The 22,405-nt window shown below is 41.1% G+C and overlaps 2 protein-coding genes across 2 annotated transcripts in view; one reads left to right on the forward strand and one right to left on the reverse strand.

Annotated features, from left to right (window-relative positions):
• The window catches only part of LOC145875823 (uncharacterized), a 369,621-nt gene that overhangs the window by 32,535 nt on the left and 314,681 nt on the right, over positions 1-22,405 (reverse strand). The window lies entirely within an intron of this gene.
• On the forward strand, positions 1,113-17,008 carry LOC145875840 (uncharacterized). The gene is made up of 4 exons (XM_082971647.1): positions 1,113-1,250; positions 4,175-4,273; positions 12,539-12,655; positions 13,270-17,008. The coding sequence occupies exon 4, from the start codon at positions 15,480-15,482 to the stop codon at positions 16,857-16,859; it is 1,380 nt and encodes a 459-aa protein (XP_082827773.1). The 5' UTR covers positions 1,113-1,250; positions 4,175-4,273; positions 12,539-12,655; positions 13,270-15,479; the 3' UTR covers positions 16,860-17,008.

A 22,405-nucleotide genomic window follows, 5' to 3' on the forward strand; every position in this document is an offset into this window, starting at 1 on the left:
ACCTTCCTCCATGTCTCACTGTTATCTTTCTACCTTCCCCCATGTCTCATATTCACTGTTATCTTTCTACCTTCCCCCATGTCTCATATTCACTGTTATCTTTCTACCTTCCTCCATGTCTCATATTCACTGTTATCTTTCTACCTTCCTCCATGTCTCAAATTCACTGTTATCTTTCTACCTTCCCCCATGTCTCATATTCACTGTTATCTTTCTACCTTCCCCCATGTCTCATATTCACTGTTATCTTTCTACCTTCCTCCATGTCTCATATTCACTGTTATCTTTCTACCTTCCTCCATGTCTCAAATTCACTGTTATCTTTCTACCATCCCCCATGTCTCATATTCACTGTTATCTTTCTACCTTCCCCCATGTCTCATATTCACTGTTATCTTTCTACCTTCCTCCATGTCTCATATTCACTGTTATCTTTCTACCTTCCTCCATGTCTCATATTCACTGTTATCTTTCTACCTTCCTCCATGTCTCAAATTCACTGTTATCTTTCTACCTTCCCCCATGTCTCACTGTTATCTTTCTACCTTCCCCCATGTCTCATATTCACTGTTATCTTTCTACCTTCCCCCATGTCTCATATTCACTGTTATCTTTCTACCTTCCTCCATGTCTCACTGTTATCTTTCTACCTTCCTCCATGTCTCATATTCACTGTTATCTTTCTACCGTCATCCATGTGTCATATTCACTGTTATCTTTCAGCCTTCCCAATTCCTTCCCCCAGTTTAGAGATGGCTTTTTGCGGTGTGCAGCATAGTCCTTTAGTCTCTATGGGCCAGTTATTGAGGGCCACAGCATAAGGAAAGAAACTGTTTAGATGGGGGTCATAACATCCAATCACAGAGGTTTACAGCAGCTGACAGTTGTACCATCATTGCTAATAACTTAAACTGCCTTATTCAGATAAAGACAATCTCTGTACAAATGTAGGATCTTAATTTGATCATCCTGTTGCAGGACAACGTTGCTGCAATGCAGTTAATTTTAAACTTGTATTGTATTTGAGATTTAAAAAGGCTTTTGGAGATTGTAATAGAGGCTACTTCCTCTGCAAGAAAACCAGTCGTCCACATCCCGTGACTGAAGTTATGTGATTTCCTCATAGGAAATTAAAAGCGTGTTTGAAGCCTACGCAGTTTCAAAACGGCTGTTGAAACTATCGCAAACATTTGTCAACAACATTAGAAGTGGGATAAATGTGTTGATTTGAAGGAAAGACGGGCAGACTGGTAAGTCTACTGTAGGCTAAATATAACTATTATAAAGTTAGGTTGTGGTCAGACAAAGCTTGAGATATGATCCTTTATCATGCTGACTGACCTGAAGGTCTCTGTAGGAAATGTTGTGAACATATCAGGTCTAGGCAACATGCTCTGGTATTTAGACTGAAAACTGATTTGTAGGTGGTCAGTCCTGCTACTGATAGTTTATGTGAACTGATCTGAACAGGTTTAGACTGGTCATCTATGATATGTAGGTTATATACAGTACATTCTCTGTCCTGCTACTGGTAGGACTATAACATTATGTTGATCTGAACAGGTTTAGACTGGTCATCTATGATATGTAGGTTATATACAGTACATTCTCTGTCCTGCTACTGGACTATAACATTATGTGAACTGATCTGAACAGGTTTAGACTGGTCATCTATGATATGTAGGTTATATACAGTACATTCTCTGTCCTACTACTGGTAGGACTATAACATTATGTTGATCTGAACAGGTTTAGACTGGTCATCTATGATATGTAGGTTATATACAGTACATTCTCTGTCCTGCTACTGGTAGGACTATAACATTATGTGAACTGATCTGAACAGGTTTAGACTGGTCATCTATGATATGTAGGTTATATACAGTACATTCTCTGTCCTGCTACTGGTAGGAATATAACATTATGTTGATCTGAACAGGTTTAGACAGGTCATCTATGATATGTAGGTTATATACAGTACATTCTCTGTCCTACTACTGGTAGGACTATAACATTATGTTGATCTGAACAGGTTTAGACTGGTCATCTATGATATGTAGGTTATATACAGTACATTCTCTGTCCTGCTACTGGTAGGAATATAACATTATGTTGATCTGAACAGGTTTAGACAGGTCATCTATGATATGTAGGTTATATACAGTACATTCTCTGTCCTACTACTGGTAGGACTATAACATTATGTTGATCTGAACAGGTTTAGACTGGTCATCTATGATATGTAGGTTATATACAGTACATTCTCTGTCCTGCTACTGGTAGGACTATAACATTATGTTGATCTGAACAGGTTTAGACTGGTCATCTATGATATGTAGGTTATATACAGTACACTCTCTGTCCTGCTACTGGTAGGACTATAACATTATGTTGATCTGAACAGGTTTAGACTGGTCATCTATGATATGTAGGTTATATACAGTACATTCTCTGTCCTGCTACTGGTAGGACTATAACATTATGTTGATCTGAACAGGTTTAGACTGGTCATCTATGATATGTAGGTTATATACAGTACATTCTCTGTCCTACTTATTATTATTATTATTATTATTGTTGTTGTACTGTCTATAACTACCTTAACAAACAGTGACTTATTATTATTATTAATATTATTATTATTATTATTATTATTATTATTATTATTATTATTATTGATGCTGTACTGTCTATAGCTACCTTAACAAACAGTGACTTATTATTATTATTATTATTATTATTATTATTATTATTGTTATTATTATTATTATTGTTGCTGTACTGTGTAGAAATACCATAACAAACAGTCACTTATTATTATTAATATTATTATTATTGTTATTATTATTATTATTGTTGTTATTGTTGTTGTACTGTCTATAACTACCTTAACAAACAGTGACTTATTATTATTATTATTATTATTATTATTATTGTTGTTGTTGTTGTTGTTCTGTCTATAACTACCTTAACAAACAGTGACTTATTATTATTTTTGACAGTTACCATGGAGATGAAATGTCACAACTACATGTTCATGTGATGCTTTAAATCACCTGACTGTTTCTATGTCTGTTAGTAAATGTTTTATTTCTCTAAGAGATAATTAATAAATGAGAACAATTGACAGTCAATAATTAGTTGTCACTGTGTTAACCACAACCAACATGCTGGATCTCTGTTTAGTTGTCACTGTGTTAACCACAACCAACATGCTGGATCTCTGTTTAGTTGTCACTGTGTTAACCACAACCAACATGCTGGATCTCTGTTTAGGGGTCACTGTGTTAACCACAACCAACATGCTGGATCTCTGTTTAGTTGTTACTGTGTTAACCACAACCAACATGCTGGATCTCTGTTTAGTTGTCACTGTGTTAACCACAACCAACATGCTGGATCTCTGTTTAGTTGTCACTGTGTTAACCACAACCAACATGCTGGATCTCTGTTTAGTTGTTACTGTGTTAACCACAACCAACATGCTGGATCTCTGTTTAGTTGTCACTGTTAACCACAACCAACATGCTGGATCTCTGTTTAGTTGTCACTGTGTTAATCACAACCAACATGCTGGATCTCTGTTTAGTTGTCACTGTGTTAACCACAACCAACATGCTGGATCTCTGTTTAGTTGTCACTGTGTTGACCACAACCAACATGCTGGATCTCTGTTTAGTTGTTACTGTGTTGACCACAACCAACATGCTGGATCTCTGTTTAGTTGTCACTGTGTTAACCACAACCAACATGCTGGATCTCTGTTTAGTTGTTACTGTGTTAACCACAACCAACATGCTGGATCTCTGTTTAGTTGTTACTGTGTTAACCACAACCAACATGCTGGATCTCTGTTTAGTTGTCACTGTTAACCACAACCAACATGCTGGATCTCTGTTTAGTTGTCACTGTGTTGACCACAACCAACATGCTGGATCTCTGTTTAGTTGTCACTGTGTTAACCACAACCAACATGCTGGATCTCTGTTTAGTTGTCACTGTGTTAACCACAACCAACATGCTGGATCTCTGTTTAGTTGTCACTGTGTTAACCACAACCAACATGCTGGATCTCTGTTTAGTTGTCACTGAGTTAACCACAACCAACATGCTGGATCTCTGTTTAGTTGTCACTGTGTTAACCACAACCAACATGCTGGATCTCTGTTTACAGGGGTCCTGTCTCTAAAATGAGTCTCTCTGGGGAGAGAGAGGAGGGGGGCCCTGCCTCGAAAAGGAGTGTCTCTGGGGAACATGGCACCAAATCTAAGAGGTGAGATGACAATTTTTTAAAGAATTTATGAAGAGTTTATACACAAAATGCTATATCCACCATTTTTTCACATTTGTGTTTTTTCATCAGAAATGGAGGCTTATGAGTGTGTAAAATATTACTGTTCTAAGATTTTAAATTCATAGATTTTAGCTTATGACATTTTACTGAGAACATCACAGCAAGATGAAACAAATATTGTTGCATTCTCTAGATTCTGCATTCACCAGATTCTCACATTTCATTTGTGTTATAGAGCCTCACAGTGGAGGTGTCATAATACCCATAACACCTAGCGGTCAAACAGGGAAATGGTTCCAATAGTTTTATAGAGCCCCACAGTGGAGGTGTCATAATACCCATAACACCTAGTGGTCAAACAGGGAAATGGATCCAATAGTTTTATAGAGCCCCGCAGTGGAGGTGTCATAATACCCATAACACCTAGCGGTCAAACAGGGAAATGGTTCCAATAGTTTTATAGAGCCCCACAGTGGAGGTGTCATAGTACCCATAACACCTTGTGGTCAAACAGGGAAATGGTTCCAATAGTTTTATAGAGCCCCACAGTGGAGGTGTTATAATACCCATAACACCTAGCGGTCAAACAGGGAAATGGTTCCAATAGTTTTATAGAGCCCCACAGTGGAGGTGTTATAATACCCATAACACCTAGCGGTCAAACAGGGAAATGGTTCCAATAGTTTTATAGAGCCCCACAGTGGAGGTGTCATAATACCCATAACACCTAGTGGTCAAACAGGGAAATGGTTCCAATAGTTTTATAGAGCCCCACAGTGGAGGTGTTATAATACCCATAACACCTAGCGGTCAAACAGGGAAATGGTTCCAATAGTTTTATAGAGCCCCACAGTGGAGGTGTTATAATACCCATAATACCTAGCAGTCAAACAGGGAAATGGTTCCAATAGTTTTATAGAGCCCCACAGTGGAGGTGTCATAATACCCATAACACCTTGTGGTCAAACAGGGAAATGGTTCCAATAGTTTGATAGAGCCCCACAGTGGAGGTGTCCTAATACCCATAACACCTAGCGGTCAAACAGGGAAATGGTTCCAATAGTTTGATAGAGCCCCACAGTGGAGGTGTCCTAATACCCATAACACCTAGCGGTCAAACAGGGAAATGGATCCAATAGTTTTATAGAGCCCCACAGTGGAGGTGTCATAATACCCATAACACCTAGCGGTCAAACAGGGAAATGGTTCCAATAGTATTTCCAATAAAACACATGAGCTGGCGCACACCCAAAGATTTTTATTTTTTTATGTGGAAGTTCTGACTAATGGCTAATAAACTATAAGCTATAAAAATAAGGAGAGTGGCACACTCCATACAGTGAGGGAAAACAGTATTTGATCCCCTGCTGATTTTGTACATTTGCCCACTGACAAAGAGATGATCAGTCTATCATTTTAATGGTAGGTTTATTTGAACAGTCAAGTAATGCATGGGGAAGAAATGGCACAGCAGCCATTTTGGGAGGGGGTGTGGATGCCCACACACCATAGCAGTCATCTTTTATATAACAACAAAAAAAATCCAGAAAAACGCATGTCAAAAATGTTATAAATTGATTTGCATATTAATGAGAGAAATAAGTATTTGACCCCGTCTCAATCAGAAAGATTTCTGGCTCCCAGGTGTCTTTTATACAGGTAACGAGCTGAGATTAGGAGCACACTCTTAAAGGGAGTGCTCCTAATCTCAGTTTGTTACCTGTATAAAAGACACCTGTCCACAGAAGCAATCAATCAATCAGATTCCAAACTCTCCACCATGGCCAAGACCAAAGAGCTCTCCAAGGATGTCAGGGACAAGATTGTAGACCTACACAAGACTGGAATGGGCTACAAGACCATCGCCAAGCAGCTTGGTGAGAAGGTGACAACAGTTGGTGCGATTATTCGTAAATGGAAGAAACACAAAAGAACTGTCAATATCCCTCGGCCTGGGGCTCCATGCAAGATCTCACCTCGTGGAGTTGCAATGATCATGAGAACGGTGAGGAATCAGCCCAGAACTACATGGGAGGATCTTGTCAATGATCTCAAGGCAGCTGGGACCATAGTCACCAAGAAATCAATTGGTAACACACTACACCGTGAAGGACTGAAATCCTGCAGGGCCCGCAAGGTCCCCCTGCTCAAGAAAGCACCTATACATGCCCGTCTGAAGTTTGCCAATGAACATCTGAATGATTCAGAGGACAACTGGGTGAAAGTGTTGTGGTCAGATGAGACCAAAATGGAGCTCTTTGGCATCAACTCAACTCGCCGTGTTTGGAGGAGGAGGAATGCTGCTTATGACCCCAAGAACACCATCCCCACCGTCAAACATGAAGGTGGAAACATTATGCTTTGGGGGTGTTTTTCTGCTAAGGGGACAGGACAACTTCACCGCATCAAAGGGACGATGGACGGGGCCGTGTACCGTCAAATCTTGGGTAAGAACCTCCTTCCCTCAGCCAGGGCATTGAAAATGGGTTGTGGATGGGTATTCCAGCATGACAATGACCCAAAACACATGGCCAAGGCAACAAAGGAGTGGCACAAGAAGAAGCACATTAAGGTCCTGGAGTGGCCTAGCCAGTCTCCAGACCTTAATCCCATATAAAATCTGTGGATGGAGCTGAAAGTTCGAGTTGCCAAACGTCAAACCTTAATGACTTGGAGAAGATCTGCAAAGAGGAGTGGGACAAAATCCCTCCTGAGATGTGTGCAAACCTGGTGGCCAACTACAAGAAACGTCTGACCTCTGTGATTGCCAACAAGGGTTTTGCCACCAAGTACTAAGTCATGCTTTGCAGAGGGGTCAAATACTTATTTCCCTCATTAAAATGCAAATCAATATACAACATTTTTGACATGCGTTTTTCTGGATTTTTTTGTTGTTATTCTGTCTCTCACTGTTCAAATAAACCTTCCATTAAAATTATAGACTGATAATTTCTTTGCCATTGGGCAAACGTACAAAATCAGCAGGAGATCAAATACTTTTTTCCCTCACTGTAAATCTCTACTTGCACATTCATCTTCTGCACATCAATTACTCCAGTGTTTATTTGGTATATTATAATTACTTCGTCACCATGGTCTATTTATTGCCTTACCTCCTTTATCTTACCTCATTTGCACACACTGTATATATACTTTTTATGCTGTATTATTGACTGTATGTTTGTTTATTCCATGTGTAAATCTGTGTTGTTGTCTGTGTCACACTGCTTTGCCTTTTTCTTGGCCAGGTCTCAGTTGTAAATGAGAACTTGTTCTCAACTAGCCTACCTGGTTAAACAAAGGTGAAATAAATTTAAAAAAATTAAAAAATCTGCCTTGAATAACAGGTTGCCACTGCTCCAAAGCAATTACATGTGGCACAGGAACCACTGACTGGCTGCATGTTTCTATTATTCAGATACCTGCTGGTACCTCTTAACTGGTTAGGACAGCTCATGAGGCTATTATACAGATACCTGCTGGTACCTCTTAACTGGTTAGGACAGCTCATGAGGCTATTATCCAGATACCTGCTGGTGCCTCTTAACTGGTTAGGACAGCTCATGAGGTTATTATCCAGATACCTGCTGGTACCTCTTAACTGGTTAGGACAGCTCATGTTTCTATTATCCAGATACCTGCTGGTACCTCTTAACTGGTTAGGACAGCTCATGAGGCTATTATCCAGATACCTGCTGGTACCTCTTAACTGGTTAGTACAGCTCATGAGGTTATTATCCAGATACCTGCTGGTACCTCTTAACTGGTTAGGACAGCTCATGAGGCTATTATACAGATACCTGCTGGTACCTCTTAACTGGTTAGGACAGCTCATGAGGTTATTATCCAGATACCTGCTGGTACCTCTTAACTGGTTAGGACAGCTCATGAGGTTATTATCCAGATACCTGCTGGTTCCTCTTAACTGGTTAGGACAGCTCATGAGGTTATTATCCAGATACCTGCTGGTACCTCTTAACTGGTTAGGACAGCTCATGAGGCTATTATCCAGATACCTGCTGGTACCTCTTAACTGGTTAGGACAGCTCATGAGGCTATTATCCAGATACCTGATGGTACCTCTTAACTGGTTAGGACAGCTCATGAGGTTATTATCCAGATACCTGCTGGTACCTCTTAACTGGTTAGGACAGCTCATGAGGTTATTATCCAGATACCTGCTGGTACCTCTTAACTGGTTAGGACAGCTCATGAGGCTATTATCCAGATACCTGCTGAGGTCCTAAATATCTGCCAGTAGATGGGACACAATATTACTAATGTAACCCACTGTAAAGACTGGGTTTAGTTGATTGTGTTGCACTGCTCATGTCTGCGTTCTGGAACTGCCCGCGTCCACGTACGGTGTGGCACCAAGGATATTGTCAGGTTACGTGCAGAGTGGGCTGAGGTGATCTTGGGGAATAACGACGGAGTTCGCTACATTGTTGAGACGCCAAAGTTTATTGTTCAATTAGCTTTTTGCTTTACGGTCAGGGACAGTATGAGTGTAGCCAGATCCTTTTCACTCTCTATCCTTGTTTCATTTTGTGGTTCACTGGATTCGTCCTCATCCTCGAGACGAGGGACAGACGAACGACCTGCTAGCTAGCCAAGCTAGTCAGTACAGCTAGGTAAGCTAGCTACTCTACCAGCAGCATCCTCATTTTTCCTAGCTACCACTACATCATCACTAGCTGCCCGCATTACTTGTGGACCGATGGAGCTCCCTGGTTGTTTCATCCACCAGTTAAATCCCATGGAAGGCTTCCGTCTCTCTCGTTGACGGATGCTGGCTACCTCTGTCCGGTTCTCCTCTCTTCACTAGATGGACGGTAACTTTAGTGTTTAACCCCTCTGTGTCCAATGACCGAAGTTTAAAAAAAAAAATTGTGACGCCTCAAGTAGTCTGGACACATTCCATTTTTAACAATGTTTTTTTTTCTGATAAAACTAGTTCATTGCATCCGCCATGGAGCTCAGTTTCATAATATTACCTTATGTCCCTAGTTATGAAGTTATAGCGAAAAAACCGGCCTTATTTTAGGTCATTTTTCACCCTTCCAGCTCCTATTAGTTTAATTGAGCACTGTGGCACCACCTGACATTCTGAACGTTCTATACCATTGCCCATTGTTCTGCGTCACAATGCCAGCTTCGCTATTGTTATCAATGAGACCTGCCTGCGTTAACATTGTAGGCTGACCTCAAGTATTATTATTAGTATTATTACTAATATTATCACAGCTACTTGGTGCACACTTCACCTGGGTACACGTTGTGGTGACCCACAGTACTAGTGATGGCTGGCGCAAACCGATCAAACGTTAAGCATTTTCTGGTCATAGTTAACCAATTTTGTTTTCAGAAAAATGTATACAACCTAAACAGAACACATGTCCCTGCCCTCTTTTTCAAGATGTGGCCGATTTATACAGACATAATAAAAAATGTAATTAAGATATAACACTTTTTTTGAGGAGTTATTGTTTCTGAATGGCTACTGGGTAATTTGATATGCATCGAAATCTTCGTTTGTAGGCATTGAATTGAGCAAATGCTGCACAGGTTCACTGAGTTACAACCCAAATGGATAGGTCTAGCTCATTGATTTGTAGATCTGACGCAGTTGAGCCTTGCAAGTGTGGTGAATGAGTTATGTAGTACCCACAGAAGACCACAGGGAGGAGCTAGAGAGCTATAAACCCATAACGTTTTTAGCCTTAAAACCCTTAAACCTAACAATCAATCTAATGTATTTATGAAGCCCTTTTTACATCAGCAGATGTCACAAAGTGCTGTACAGAAATTCTAACCCTACGTATTACCTATTTTAGCCTTAACCCCTAATCCTGTGTATTACCTATTTTAGCCTTAACCCCTAACCCTAATTCTAGGGTAGGGTAGCCTAAAACACTTTTAGAAACTATTTTAGTAATAATATTATGTTAGTAAATACAAGTATAGTACCAAACAGCATGTTGATTATTTTGTTAATCAAACCTGTCTAAGCCTTTTGCTGTTTTTATTTTGTTATTCGTTTTTTTCTAATATCTATTATTGCAAGGCACACAACAAGCCACATGTGTTTTTATTTTTCAAATGTGGTTTGAACTGGGAGACCTAGTAACCTCTTTGTGAATGTCCAGCAATTGGCGTGGGATAGACAGGGCAGGTTTGAGACTAATCTAAGGAATTAACAATGTTTTTTTTTCTTCTCAGGTGTCTCACTAATGTCTGTCTATGAATGACTGACTTTTAATTGGTAAATATTTCCAATAGATGGCAGCATAAGACCACGAAGCATCAGTTATAGGCTACAAGCAGCAATATGATTGACATAAAATAGCATGCAACCACAGACTATATGTCCCATGATTTTCTAAAATGGTCACTCATTACTTTAGTTAGCTATATATCTCCTTGAGCTGACTTCATGCGCGAGAAGGCATCGCGGGTTGATGCTGGTTGATGAATTTGACAATGAATGTACTGGGAAAATACATTCTTCTCAACTAGAGGTGACGGAATTAATGTTCAGGCTTATTGATAATCGTTATATTAATGAAGTATAATTTCAAACATGAGCATAAAAACAGGTAATAATAAACATGAATCATCATTATATTACTAAACAGTAATCTGTTAAATGCTTTTTCAGTCCTTCCTCTTGTGTTAGCAGTGTGGAAAGGGACAGAAAGAAGCGCGGGGAGTGGTGGTGTATCCAGGGAGAACTAAACTAATCTTCTGATAAGTCATTCGTGGTGTTATGCTGCCATCTAATGAAATGATTTAGAAACTGCAGTAATATTGAATAATGTGTAATTCCTTACTAAAGTAGTAATTTCTCAGAATTGCAAAATTGAATATTTTCTAGTTAATTTTACAACTTACAACCATAAAATAACAATTTATTGCATAATAAACAATGAAACTGACGAAACCAAAAACATAATATATTTAGTTAATTATATATATGAAAAACTATTTATTAGATGGGAGACATTATCAGCCAAAGTAACAGCCCTGTAGACAAAGAAGAGCTCTCCAGTAGGTACCAAAACATTCAAAGGCCATTTTCTCAAAAGTGAGGTTACAAGTTCATCAACGTTCAAAGAAGAATTACTTTCCCATTGTTCATCAACTGTTTTGTATGATATACCATTTTCTAGCCCTGAGTCTCTACTTTTATCCAGTGTAAAAAACACATTTGAAAATGTTTCTAAAATAAGACCGAATCGTGCCGGGCGGTTACATTTGACTGTGTTAAACCTAGCAGTACTACTGATTTCTCTGAGAGTGAGGCAGATATATATTATTACTGTATAAAACCTAGCAGTACTACTGATTTCTCTGAGAGAGAGGCAGATATATATTATTACTGTGTTAAACCTAGCAGTACTACTGATTTCTCTGAGAGGCAGATATATATTATTACTGTATAAAACCTCACAGTACTACTGATTTCTCTGAGAGTGAGGCAGATATATATTATTACTGTATAAAACCTAGCAGTACTACTGATTTCTCTGAGAGTGAGGCAGATATATATTATTACTGTATAAAACCTAGCAGTACTACTGATTTCTCTGAGAGTGAGGCAGATATATATTATTACTGTGTAAAACCTAGCAGTACTACTGATTTCTCTGAGAGTGAGGCAGATATATATTATTACTGTATAAAACCTAGCAGTACTACTGATTTCTCTGAGAGTGAGGCAGATATATATTATTACTGTGTAAAACCTAGCAGTACTACTGATTTCTCTGAGAGTGAGGCAGATATATATTATTACTATGTAAAACCTAGCAGTACTACTGATTTCTCTGAGAGTGAGGCAGATATATATTATTACTGTATTAAACCTAGCAGTACTACTGATTTCTCTGAGAGTGAGGCAGATATATATTATTACTATGTAAAACCTAGCAGTACTACTGATTTCTCTGAGAGTGAGGCAGATATATAGCATTGAGCAAAGAAAACATTTGACTCTCTAAAATGAAACCGTCATGTGATAGTTTATAAACAAATTCATGTCTGTCATTGAACAACACCATGTCATAATTAGATAGTGAAAAACACACCAATCTCTTTCATAATTTCTTTAAACAATAAAAGCTCATTTACCAACATTTCTGTAAAGTGATATGTTGCGTTTTGGAATGAAACTCTTCTTATGTTTCCCATCTGAGATCAGAGTAGATGAGAGATGTAATGTTTGTCTCTGTTGTGTTGAAGACCAATCAAGCAGGAGAGACCAGCCTCCCCTGTTCCCAGCTGTGTGTCCATGAAGAGTGACCAGTCTATGGATCCTCTTATATACTTTAGAGAGGGAGACTTTTCTACTGAACAAAGGTAAGAAGAACTCATGGGTCATGGTCAGTGAGTTAAACACCACTGTCTCTAGTCATTTCTCCTCTCCCATTTTCACATTCCTTTTTGTTGTTTTCATAATCCGTAGGCTAATCCTTCTGTCCATTTTCATAGTCCTAAAACAATATTAAACAAACACAACGTTCCCTCCCTGTGTGTGTGTGTGTGTGTGAAAGTGTGTGTGTTTGCACTCCCTGGACAAGGAAATGAAATCTCTATCCTGATTGCCTAGTCACTTTTGCCACTACCTACATGTACATATTACCTCAATTATAGTCTCATTATTACCTCAACTACCTGGTACCCCTGCACATTGACTCAGTACCTGTACTCCTTATAGTCTCATTATTACCTCAACTACCTGGTACCCCTGCACATTGACTCAGTACTGGTACTCCTTATAGTCTCATTATTACCTCAACTACCTGGTACCCCTGCACATTGACTCAGTACTGGTACTCCTTATAGTCTCATTATTACGTCAACTACCTGGTACCCCTGCACATTGACTCAGTACTGGTACTCCTTATAGTCTCATTATTACCTCAACTACCTGGTACCCCTGCACATTGACTCAGTACTGGTACTCCTTATAGCCTCATTCAACGGCTCAGACACGAGAGGTATGTGGCAGGGTCTACAGTCAATCACGGACTACAAAAGAAAAACCAGCCCCGTCGCTGATCACGATGCCTTGCTCCCAGACAGACTAAACAGCTTTTTTACTCACCTTGAGGACAACACAGCGCCACTGACACGGCCCGCTACCAAAAACTGCGGGCTCTCCTTCATCGTAGCCAACGTGAGTAAAACATTTAAACGTGTTAACCCTCGCAAGGCTGCAGGCCCAGACGGCATTCCCGGCCACGTCCTCAGAGCATGCGCAGACCAGCTGGCTGGTGTGTTTACGGACATATTCAATCTCTCCCTATCCCAGTCTGCTGTCCCCACATGCTTCAAGAGGGCCACCATTATTCCTGTTCCCAAGAAAGCTAAGGTAACTGAGCTAAATGACTACTGCCCTGTAGCACTCACTTCTGTCATCATGAAGTGCTTTGAGAGACTAGTCAAGGACCATATCACCTGTCACCCTAGACCCACTCCAATTTGCTTACCGACCCAATAGGTCCACAGACGACGCAATCGCCATCACACTGCACACTGCCCTAACCCATCTGGACAAGAGGAATACCTATGTAAGAATGCTGTTCATTGATTGCAGCTCAGCATTTAACACCATAGTACCCTACAAACTCGTCATTAAGCTCGAGACCCTGGGTCTCGACCCCGCCCTGTGCAACTGGGTCCTGGACTTCCTGACGGGCCGCCCCCAGGTGGTGAAGGTATGTAACAACATCTCCACCCCGCTGACCCTCAACACTGGGGCACCACAAGGGTGCGTTCTCAGCCCTCTCCTGTACTCCCTGTTCACCCACGACTGCGTGGCCATGCACGCCTCCAACTCAATCATCAAGTTTGCAGACGACACTACAGTGGTAGGCTTGATTATCAACAACGACAAGACGGCCTACAGGGAGGAGGTGAGGGCCCTCGGAGTGTGGTGTCAGGAAAATAACCTCGCACTTAATGTCAACAAGGAGATGATCGTGGACTTCAGGAAACAGCAGAGGGAGCAGCCCCCTATCTACATTGATGGGACAGTAGTGGAGAGGGTGGAGAGTTTTAAGTTCCTAGGCGTACACATCACGGACAAACTGAAATGGTCCGGCAGCTGCTCCGCCCATAACCGTAAGGCTCTCCAGAGGGAAGTGAGGTCTGTGTGTGTGGCTGTTACCAACATACTGACTCAACTCAAGCCACTTTAATAATAAAAAATTGATGTATTCAATTCATCACTAGCCACTTTATATTATATAATGTTTACTTACCCTACATTACTCATCTCATATGTATATACTGTACGCTATACCATCTACTGCATCTTGCCATCTTGATGTAATTTAGCACTAGCCACTTTCAACAATGCCTCTTTATATGTTTTCATACCCTACATTACTCATCTCATATGTATATACTGTACTCTATACCATCTACTGCATCTTGCTGTCATGTCCTGGCCAGTATAAGGGTTAATTGTCATTGTAGTTTGGTCAGGACGTGGCAGAGGGTATTTGTTTTATGTGGTTCGGGGTGGTGTTTTGGTAAAAGGGCGTTTGATTTAGTATTTCCGGGTTTTTGGTTTATGGTCTATGTTTATATATTTCTATGTGGAGTCTAGTGAGTGTGTTTCTATGGTTGATTAATTGGGGTTGGGACTCTCAATTGAAGGCAGGTGTTTTCTCTTTGCCTTTGATTGAGAGTCCCATATATTAGGGTGTGTTTGTCATTTGTGGGAGATTGTTTCTTGTCTAGCGTATGTGAGCCTGAGAAGACTGTCTATATCGTGAGTTTGTTTTGTTATTTTGTATGTTCATTTTGAGTCTAATAAATGTTCAAGATGAGCCAAAACAATTCTGCTGCATATTGGTCCTCCTTTTCCGACGATGATTTCGCCATATCGTCTGACGACGACGAAATCCCTGACAGAATCTCCCACCAAACCAGGACCAAGCAGCAGAGGAAGGAGCAGAGGGATTTTGAATTGGACAAACGGGAGAGATGGACATGGGAGCAAGTTATGGCCGGAGAGGGCCCATGGAGAATGGCTGGTAAGGACCGGGAACGTTTCCGAGGAACACGACTGGCGTTGAAGCACGAGAGGCACCCCCAATAATTTTTTTGGGGGGGGCACACGGGTAGTTTGGCTAGGCCTAGGAAGAGCCGGAAGCTAGCTACCCGTGGTTATATGGAGGAGCGTATGAGGTGGAGGGCGCCATGTTTCGCTGAAGAGCGCAATATCTCACCCATACGCACGCACAGTCCGGTGCGCGTTATTCCAGCCCCTCGCAGGTGCCGTGCTAGAGTGAGCATCCAGCCTGGTAGGAGGATGCCTGCGCAGCGCATCTGGTCGCCGGTACGCCTCCGAGGACCAGGCTACCCAACTCCCGCTCTACGCACGGCTACCATCAGGCCCCTGCACAGCCCAGTCCGCCCTGTACAAGCACCCCGCTCATACAGGGCTACTAGTTCCATCCAGCCAGGACAGGTTGTGCAGGAGGTAAGATCAAGACCGCCTGTGCGCCTCCATAGCCCGGTGTTTCCAGTTCCTGTCTCTCGTGCGGACCCGGAAGTGCGTCAGCCCAGTCCGACTCGTCCTGTTCCCGCTCCCCGCACTAGCCTGGAGGTACGTGTTCCCAGTCTGGTAAGTCCAGTACCAGCACCACGCACCAGGCTTCAAGTGCGTCATCCCAGTCCGACGTCGCCAGGGCTGCCCGTCAGTCAAGAGTCGCCAGAGCTGCCCGTCAGTCAAGAGTCGCCAGAGCTGCCCGTCAGTCAAGAGTCGCCAGAGCCGCCCGTCAGTCAGGAGTCGCCAGAGCTGCCCGTCAGTCAAGAGTCGCCAGAGCCGCCCGTCAGTCAAGAGTCGCCAGAGCTGCCCGTCAGTCCGGAGTCGCCAGAGCTGCCCGTCAGTCAAGAGTCGCCAGACCGCCCGCCAGTCAAGAGCCACCAGAGCCACCCACTAGTCAGGAGCTGCCAGAGTGGCCGGAGATGCCAGAGTGGCCAGACTGCCCGGAGATGCCAGAGTGGCCAGACTGCCCAGAGATGCCAGTGGCCAGACTGCCCGGAGATGCCAGAGTGGCCAGACTGCCCGGAGATGCCAGAGTGGCCAGACTGCCCGGCGATGCCAGAGTGGCCAGACTGCCCGGAGATGCCAGAGTGGCCAGACTGCCCAGAGATGCCAGAGTGGCCAGACTGCCCGGAGCTGCCAGAGTGGCCAGACTGCCCGGAGATGCCAGAGTGGCCAGACTGCCCAGAGATGCCAGAGTGGCCAGACTGCCCGGAGCTGCCAGAGTGGCCAGACTGCCCGGAGCTGCCAGACTGCCCCATCGGCCCAGAGTCTGCCGATTACGAAGAACCAAGGGAGTCGAGCAGCAACCCTGAACTGAGTAAGCCTGACAATCCAGAACTTAAAATGATTAACTGTTCAATTAATGAGTCTGTATACAGGGTGGAGAGGAGGAGGTCTGCCCAGGATCCAGAGCAAGGGGAGTCTGCCTACGGTCCGAGGCTGATCGGGGTCGGCACTCTGGAGGACAATAGGCCGGAGCCTGAACCACCACTTGCATAGGTGGGTTGGGGAGGGGGGGTGTAGCACAAGTGCCATCAGTGACGGCAGCCACCCTCCCTTCCCTCCCTTTACTTTAGGGGGATTTTTGTTGTTGTTTGGGGTTTTTGTTTTTCTTGAGGTGCTTCCGGGGTTAGCACCTTTAGGGGGGGGGGGGTACTGTCACGTCCTGGCCAGTATAAGGGTTAATTGTCATTGTAGTTTGGTCAGGACGTGGCAGAGGGTATTTGTTTTATGTGGTTCGGGGTGGTGTTTTGGTAAAAGGGCGTTTGATTTAGTATTTCCGGGTTTTTGGTTTATGGTCTATGTTTATATATTTCTATGTGGAGTCTAGTGAGTGTGTTTCTATGTTTGGTTAATTGGGGTTGGGACTCTCAATTGAAGGCAGGTGTTTTCTCTTTGCCTTTGATTGAGAGTTCCATATATTAGGGTGTGTTTGTCATTTGTGGGAGATTGTTTCTTGTCTAGCGTATGTGAGCCTGAGAAGACTGTCTATATCGTGAGTTTGTTTTGTTATTTTGTATGTTAATTTTGAGTCTAATAAATGTTCAAGATGAGCCAAAACAATTCTGCTGCATATTGGTCCTCCTTTTCCGACGATGCTTTCAACGTTAATAACAATGTTTTTTTTTAAACAGCTCAGAGATTTAACAATGCTCCTGCGAATATTCAAATTATTAACTTTTCCTTAAAATGCATTTGGGAAACCAGACCCTGAATAAAAACATCTGCTAAATGACTAAAATGTCAAATGTAAATGTTTTACAAACTGATCTCATATTTCTGTATTGGATTATTATATTTAAATGTTTTAATATTGATGTCACAAGTGTATCATTTGTACAGTTCTTTATTAAAAATGTAGTTATTTGTTACATTTCACTTTGTAAAACTTAGCAGTACTACTTATTTCTCTGAGTGTGAGGCAGATATATAGTATTACTGTATAAAACCTAGCAGTACTACTGATTTCTCTGAAAGTGAGGCAGATATATATTATTACTGTGTTAAACCTAGCAATACTACTGATTTCTCTGAGAGAGAGGCAGATATATATTATTACTGTGTAAAACCTAGCAGTACTACCGATTTCTCTGAGAGTGAGGCAGATATATAGCATTTTGCAAAAAAAAACATTTGACTCTGAAATGAAACCATCAAGTGATAGATTTTAAACTAATACATGTCTGTCATTGAATAATCCAATGCCATGATTAGATAGTGAAAAATCACACCAATCTCTTTCATAATATCTTTAAACAATAAAAGCTAATTTACGAACATTTCTGAAAAGTTATATATAGCGTTTTGGAATAAAACTCTTCTTATGTTTCCCATCTGAGCTCAGAGCAGATGAGAGATGAAATGTTTGTCTCTGTTGTGTTGAAGTCCAATCAAGCAGGAGAGACCAGCCTCCCCTGTACCCAGCTGTGTGTCCATGAAGAGTGAGCAGTCTATGGCGCCTCCTATATCCTTTAGAGAGGGAGACCTTTCTACTGAACAAAGGTAAGAAGAACTCATGGGTCATGGTCAGTGAGTTAAACAACACTGTCTCTAGTCATTTCTCCTCTCACATTTTCCCATTTCTTTTTGTTGTTTTCATAATCCGTAGGCTAATCTTTTTTTCCATTTTCATAGTCCTTAAACAATATTAAACAAACACAACATTCCCTCCGTGTGTGTGTGTGTGCACTCCCTGGATGAGGAGATGTAATCTCTATCCTGATTGCCTAGTCACTTTTACCCCTACCTACATGTACACTACCGTTCAAAAGTTTGGAGTCACTTAGTAATGTCCATATTTTCGAAAGAAAAGTAAAAAAATGTGTCCATTAAAATAACATCAAATTGATCAGAAATACAGTGTACACATTGTTAACTTCTCTAGGGTAGGGAGCAGTATTTTGACGTCCGGATGAAAGGCATGCCCAAATTAAACTGCCTGCTACTCAGGCTCAGAAGGTAGGAAATGCATAGTATTAGTAGATTTGGATAGAAAACACTCTGAAGTTTCTAAAACTGTTTGAATGATGTCAGTGAGTATAACAGAACTCATATGGCAGGCAAAAACCTGAGAAAAATCCACCCAGGAAGTGGGAAATCTGAGGGTTGTAGTTTTTTCAAGTGATTGCCTATTGCCTACACAGTGACTTAGGGTTAATTTTGCACTTCCTAAGGCGTCCACTAGATGTCATCAGTCTTTAGAACGTTGTTTCATGCTTCTACTGTGAATATTGAGTCAGATGAGTGACGAAATGACATGAGCTCAGAGGTGCGCTCTCACGTGAGTGTGAGCTGTGTTCCTTTTCTTTTCTGAAGACATTGGAATTGTCCGGTTGGAATATTACTGAAGATTTATGTTAAAAACATCCTAAAGATTGATGCTATACATCATTTGACATATTTCTACGAACGTAAATAGAACTTCTTTTTACTTTTCTTCGTGACTTTTTTGCGCGCTTCCTGCATTTGGAGGAGTGGACTGAACGCGCGAACAAAAAGGAGGTATTTGCACATAAATGAAGAACTTTATCGAACAAAACAAACATTTATTGTGGACCTGGGATTCCTGGGAGTGCATTCTGATGAAGATCATCAAAGGTAAGGGAATATTTATAATATTATTTCTGAGTTTTATTGACTCCACAAAATGGCGGGTTTGGTTTCGTGTCTGAACGCCGTACTCAGATTATTGCAAAGTGTGTTTTCTTGTAAAGTTTTTTTGAAATCTGACACAGTGGTTGCATTAAGGAGAAGTGTATCTATAATTCTTTGAATAACAGTTTAATATTTTATCGACGTTTATGATGAGTATTTCTGTAAATTGATGTGCTCATTCACCAGAAGTTTTGGGACATTTCTGAACATTACACGCCAATGTAATATGGGGTTTTTGGATATAAATATGAACTTCATCGAGGAAAACATACATGTATTGTGTAACATGAAGTCCTATGAGTGCCATCTGATGAAGATCATCAAAGGTTAGTGATTAATTTTAGCTGTATTTCTGGTTTTTGTGACGCCTCCCCTTGCTTGGAAAATGGCTGTGTGGTTTTTCTTGTCTAGGTGCTGTCCTAACATAATCTAATGCTATGCTTTCGCCGTAAAGCCTTTTTGATATCGGACACTGTGGTTGGATTAACGAGAAGTTTATCTTTAAAATGGGATATAATAGTTGTATGTTTGAGAAATTTGAATTATGAGATTTTTGTTGTTTTGAGTTTGGCGCCCTGCTATTTCACTGGCTGTTGAATAGTGTGTCCCGCAGTTGGGACAGTCACGTCCCACATACCCAAGAGGTTAATGACTATTGTAGCTGGAAAACACTGATTTTTTATGGAATATCTACATAGGCGTACAGAGGCCCATTATCAGCAACCATCACTCCTGTGTTCCAATGGCACGTTGTGTTCGCTAATCCAAGTTTATAATTTTAAAAGGGTAATTGATCATTAGAAAATCCTTTTGCAATTATGTTAGCACAGCTGAAAACTGTTGTTCTGATTAAAGAAGCAATAAAACTGGCCTTCTTTAGACTAATTGAGTATCTAGAACATTAGTATTTGTGGGTTTGTTTACAGGCTCAAAATGGCCAGAAACAAAGTACTTTCTTCTGAAACTCATCAATCTATTCTTGTTCTTAGAAAGTAAGGCTATTCCATGCGAGTAATTGCTAAGAAACTGAAGATCTCATACAACACTGTGTACTACTCCCTTCACAGAACAGCGCAAACTGGCTCTAACCAGAATAGAGAGAGGAGTGGGAGGCCCCGATGCACAACTGAGCATGAGGACAAGTACATCAGAGTGTCTAGTTTGAGAAACAGACGCCTCACAAGTCCTCAACTGGTAGCTTCATTGAATAGTAACCACAAACCACCAGTCTCAACGTCTCGCCTTCTAGGCAGAGTTCCTCTGTCCAGTGTCTGTGTTCTTTTGCCCATCTTAATATTTAAATTTTTTTGGCAAGTCTGAGATATGGCTTTTTCTTTACAACTCTGCCTAGAAGGCCAGCATCCCGGAGTTGCCTCTTCACTGTTGACGTTGAGACTGGTGTTTTGAGGGTAAAGTAAAGTATAAAATAAAAATTATTAAATTAAATAATAAAGTAAGAATTTCTGAACAATAATTGATTCTACTGGACAGAGTAAGAGAATAAATACCTGGAATAAGATATTACTAGTTAGTAGAACTGTTTCTTGAGCTGACTTGCTGACAGCAGTTTTCAAAGTGGAAACTAATCAGTAGGTCTACATGTTATCAGTAAAACGTCTGGTAAAGATGGTGGAGGAGCTTTTACATTATATGGTTTTATGTTTATCTCAGGGTTTCTCAATCCTTTTGTTCTTACCAGCACTTACACACCGGATTCAACTAATCATCAAATATATATTTGAAGATAGATTTAAGGCATCATTAAAACCTTTTGGGTTTGTAGGCCTGTTTACAATTATTAAAGTCCTACAGTAATTCATATTTTGGAGGAAAAAAACACAGCTAAACTTGGTTACGAGTAAATTATATGTTTAGCAAAAATAACATAAGAAGGACTATAATAAAAAAACTGAAGCAAGATTCGGTACAATGTCATGATTTGCTGCTGTCGCATGCAACTGACTGTTACCTCTGGTTACTGTTGTAAATGCCTCTGGGTTTAGAACTCTGTGTCTCAGTGCCCTGCGACAGTGGGAAGTTCGTTTTGCATGGCCCGGTGCTACAGGTGAGTGGAGTTTTATTTTAAGGCACAATGGAATGGTCTAAAATGCGTAAACTCTGCGCACCCGGGGAGCCGGGCAATGCAAAACGAATTCACCCAGTGACCGTTACTTTATTTCCTTATATGAAACTGAAAGTAACTTTGTAGCCCACGCAGTTACAAAATGTCTGTTGAAACTGTGGCTCATATGTCTCTAGAACGTTAGAACAGTGGTGGAAAAAGTACTCAATTCTCATACTGGAGTTAAAGTAAAGATACCTTTATAGAAAATGACTCAAGTAAAAGTGAAAGTCACCCAGTAAAATACTTCTTCAGTAGAAGTCTAAAAGTATTTGGTTTAAAATATAATTAAGTATCAAAAGTAAATGTAATTGCTAAAATATACTTAAGCATCAAAAGTAAAAGTAAAGTAGTGATCATTTAAAAATCATTTTATTAAGCAAACCAGACGGCACAATTTTCTTGTTATTTTAATTTACGGATAGCCAGGGTCACACTCCAACACTCAGACATCATTTAAAAATGAAGCATTTGTGTTTAGTGAGTCCTCCAGGTCAGAGGCAGTAATGACCAGGGATGTTCTCTGTTTAGTGAGTCCTCCAGATCAGAGGCAGTAGGGATGACCAGGGATGTTCTCTGTTTAGTGAGTCCTCCAGATCAGAGGCAGTAGGGATGACCAGGGATGTTCTCTGTTTAGTGAGTCCTCCAGATCAGAGGCAGTAGGGATGACCAGGGATGTTCTCTGTTTAGTGAGTCCTCCAGATCAGAGGTAGTAGGGATGACCAGGGATGTTCTCTGTTTAGTGAGTCCTCCAGATCAGAGGCAGTAG

This window comes from Salmo salar, unplaced genomic scaffold (genome assembly GCF_965601325.2).
Source record: "Salmo salar unplaced genomic scaffold, fSalSal1 ptg000360l, whole genome shotgun sequence".
NCBI classification, from domain to species: Eukaryota; Metazoa; Chordata; class Actinopteri; order Salmoniformes; family Salmonidae; genus Salmo; species Salmo salar.

What these genes read in the sequence shown, in the direction of transcription:
- LOC145875840 (XM_082971647.1), top strand. Translation starts at nt 15,480, where the DNA reads ATGGAGGAGCGTATGAGGTGGAGGGCGCCATGTTTCGCTGAAGAGCGC.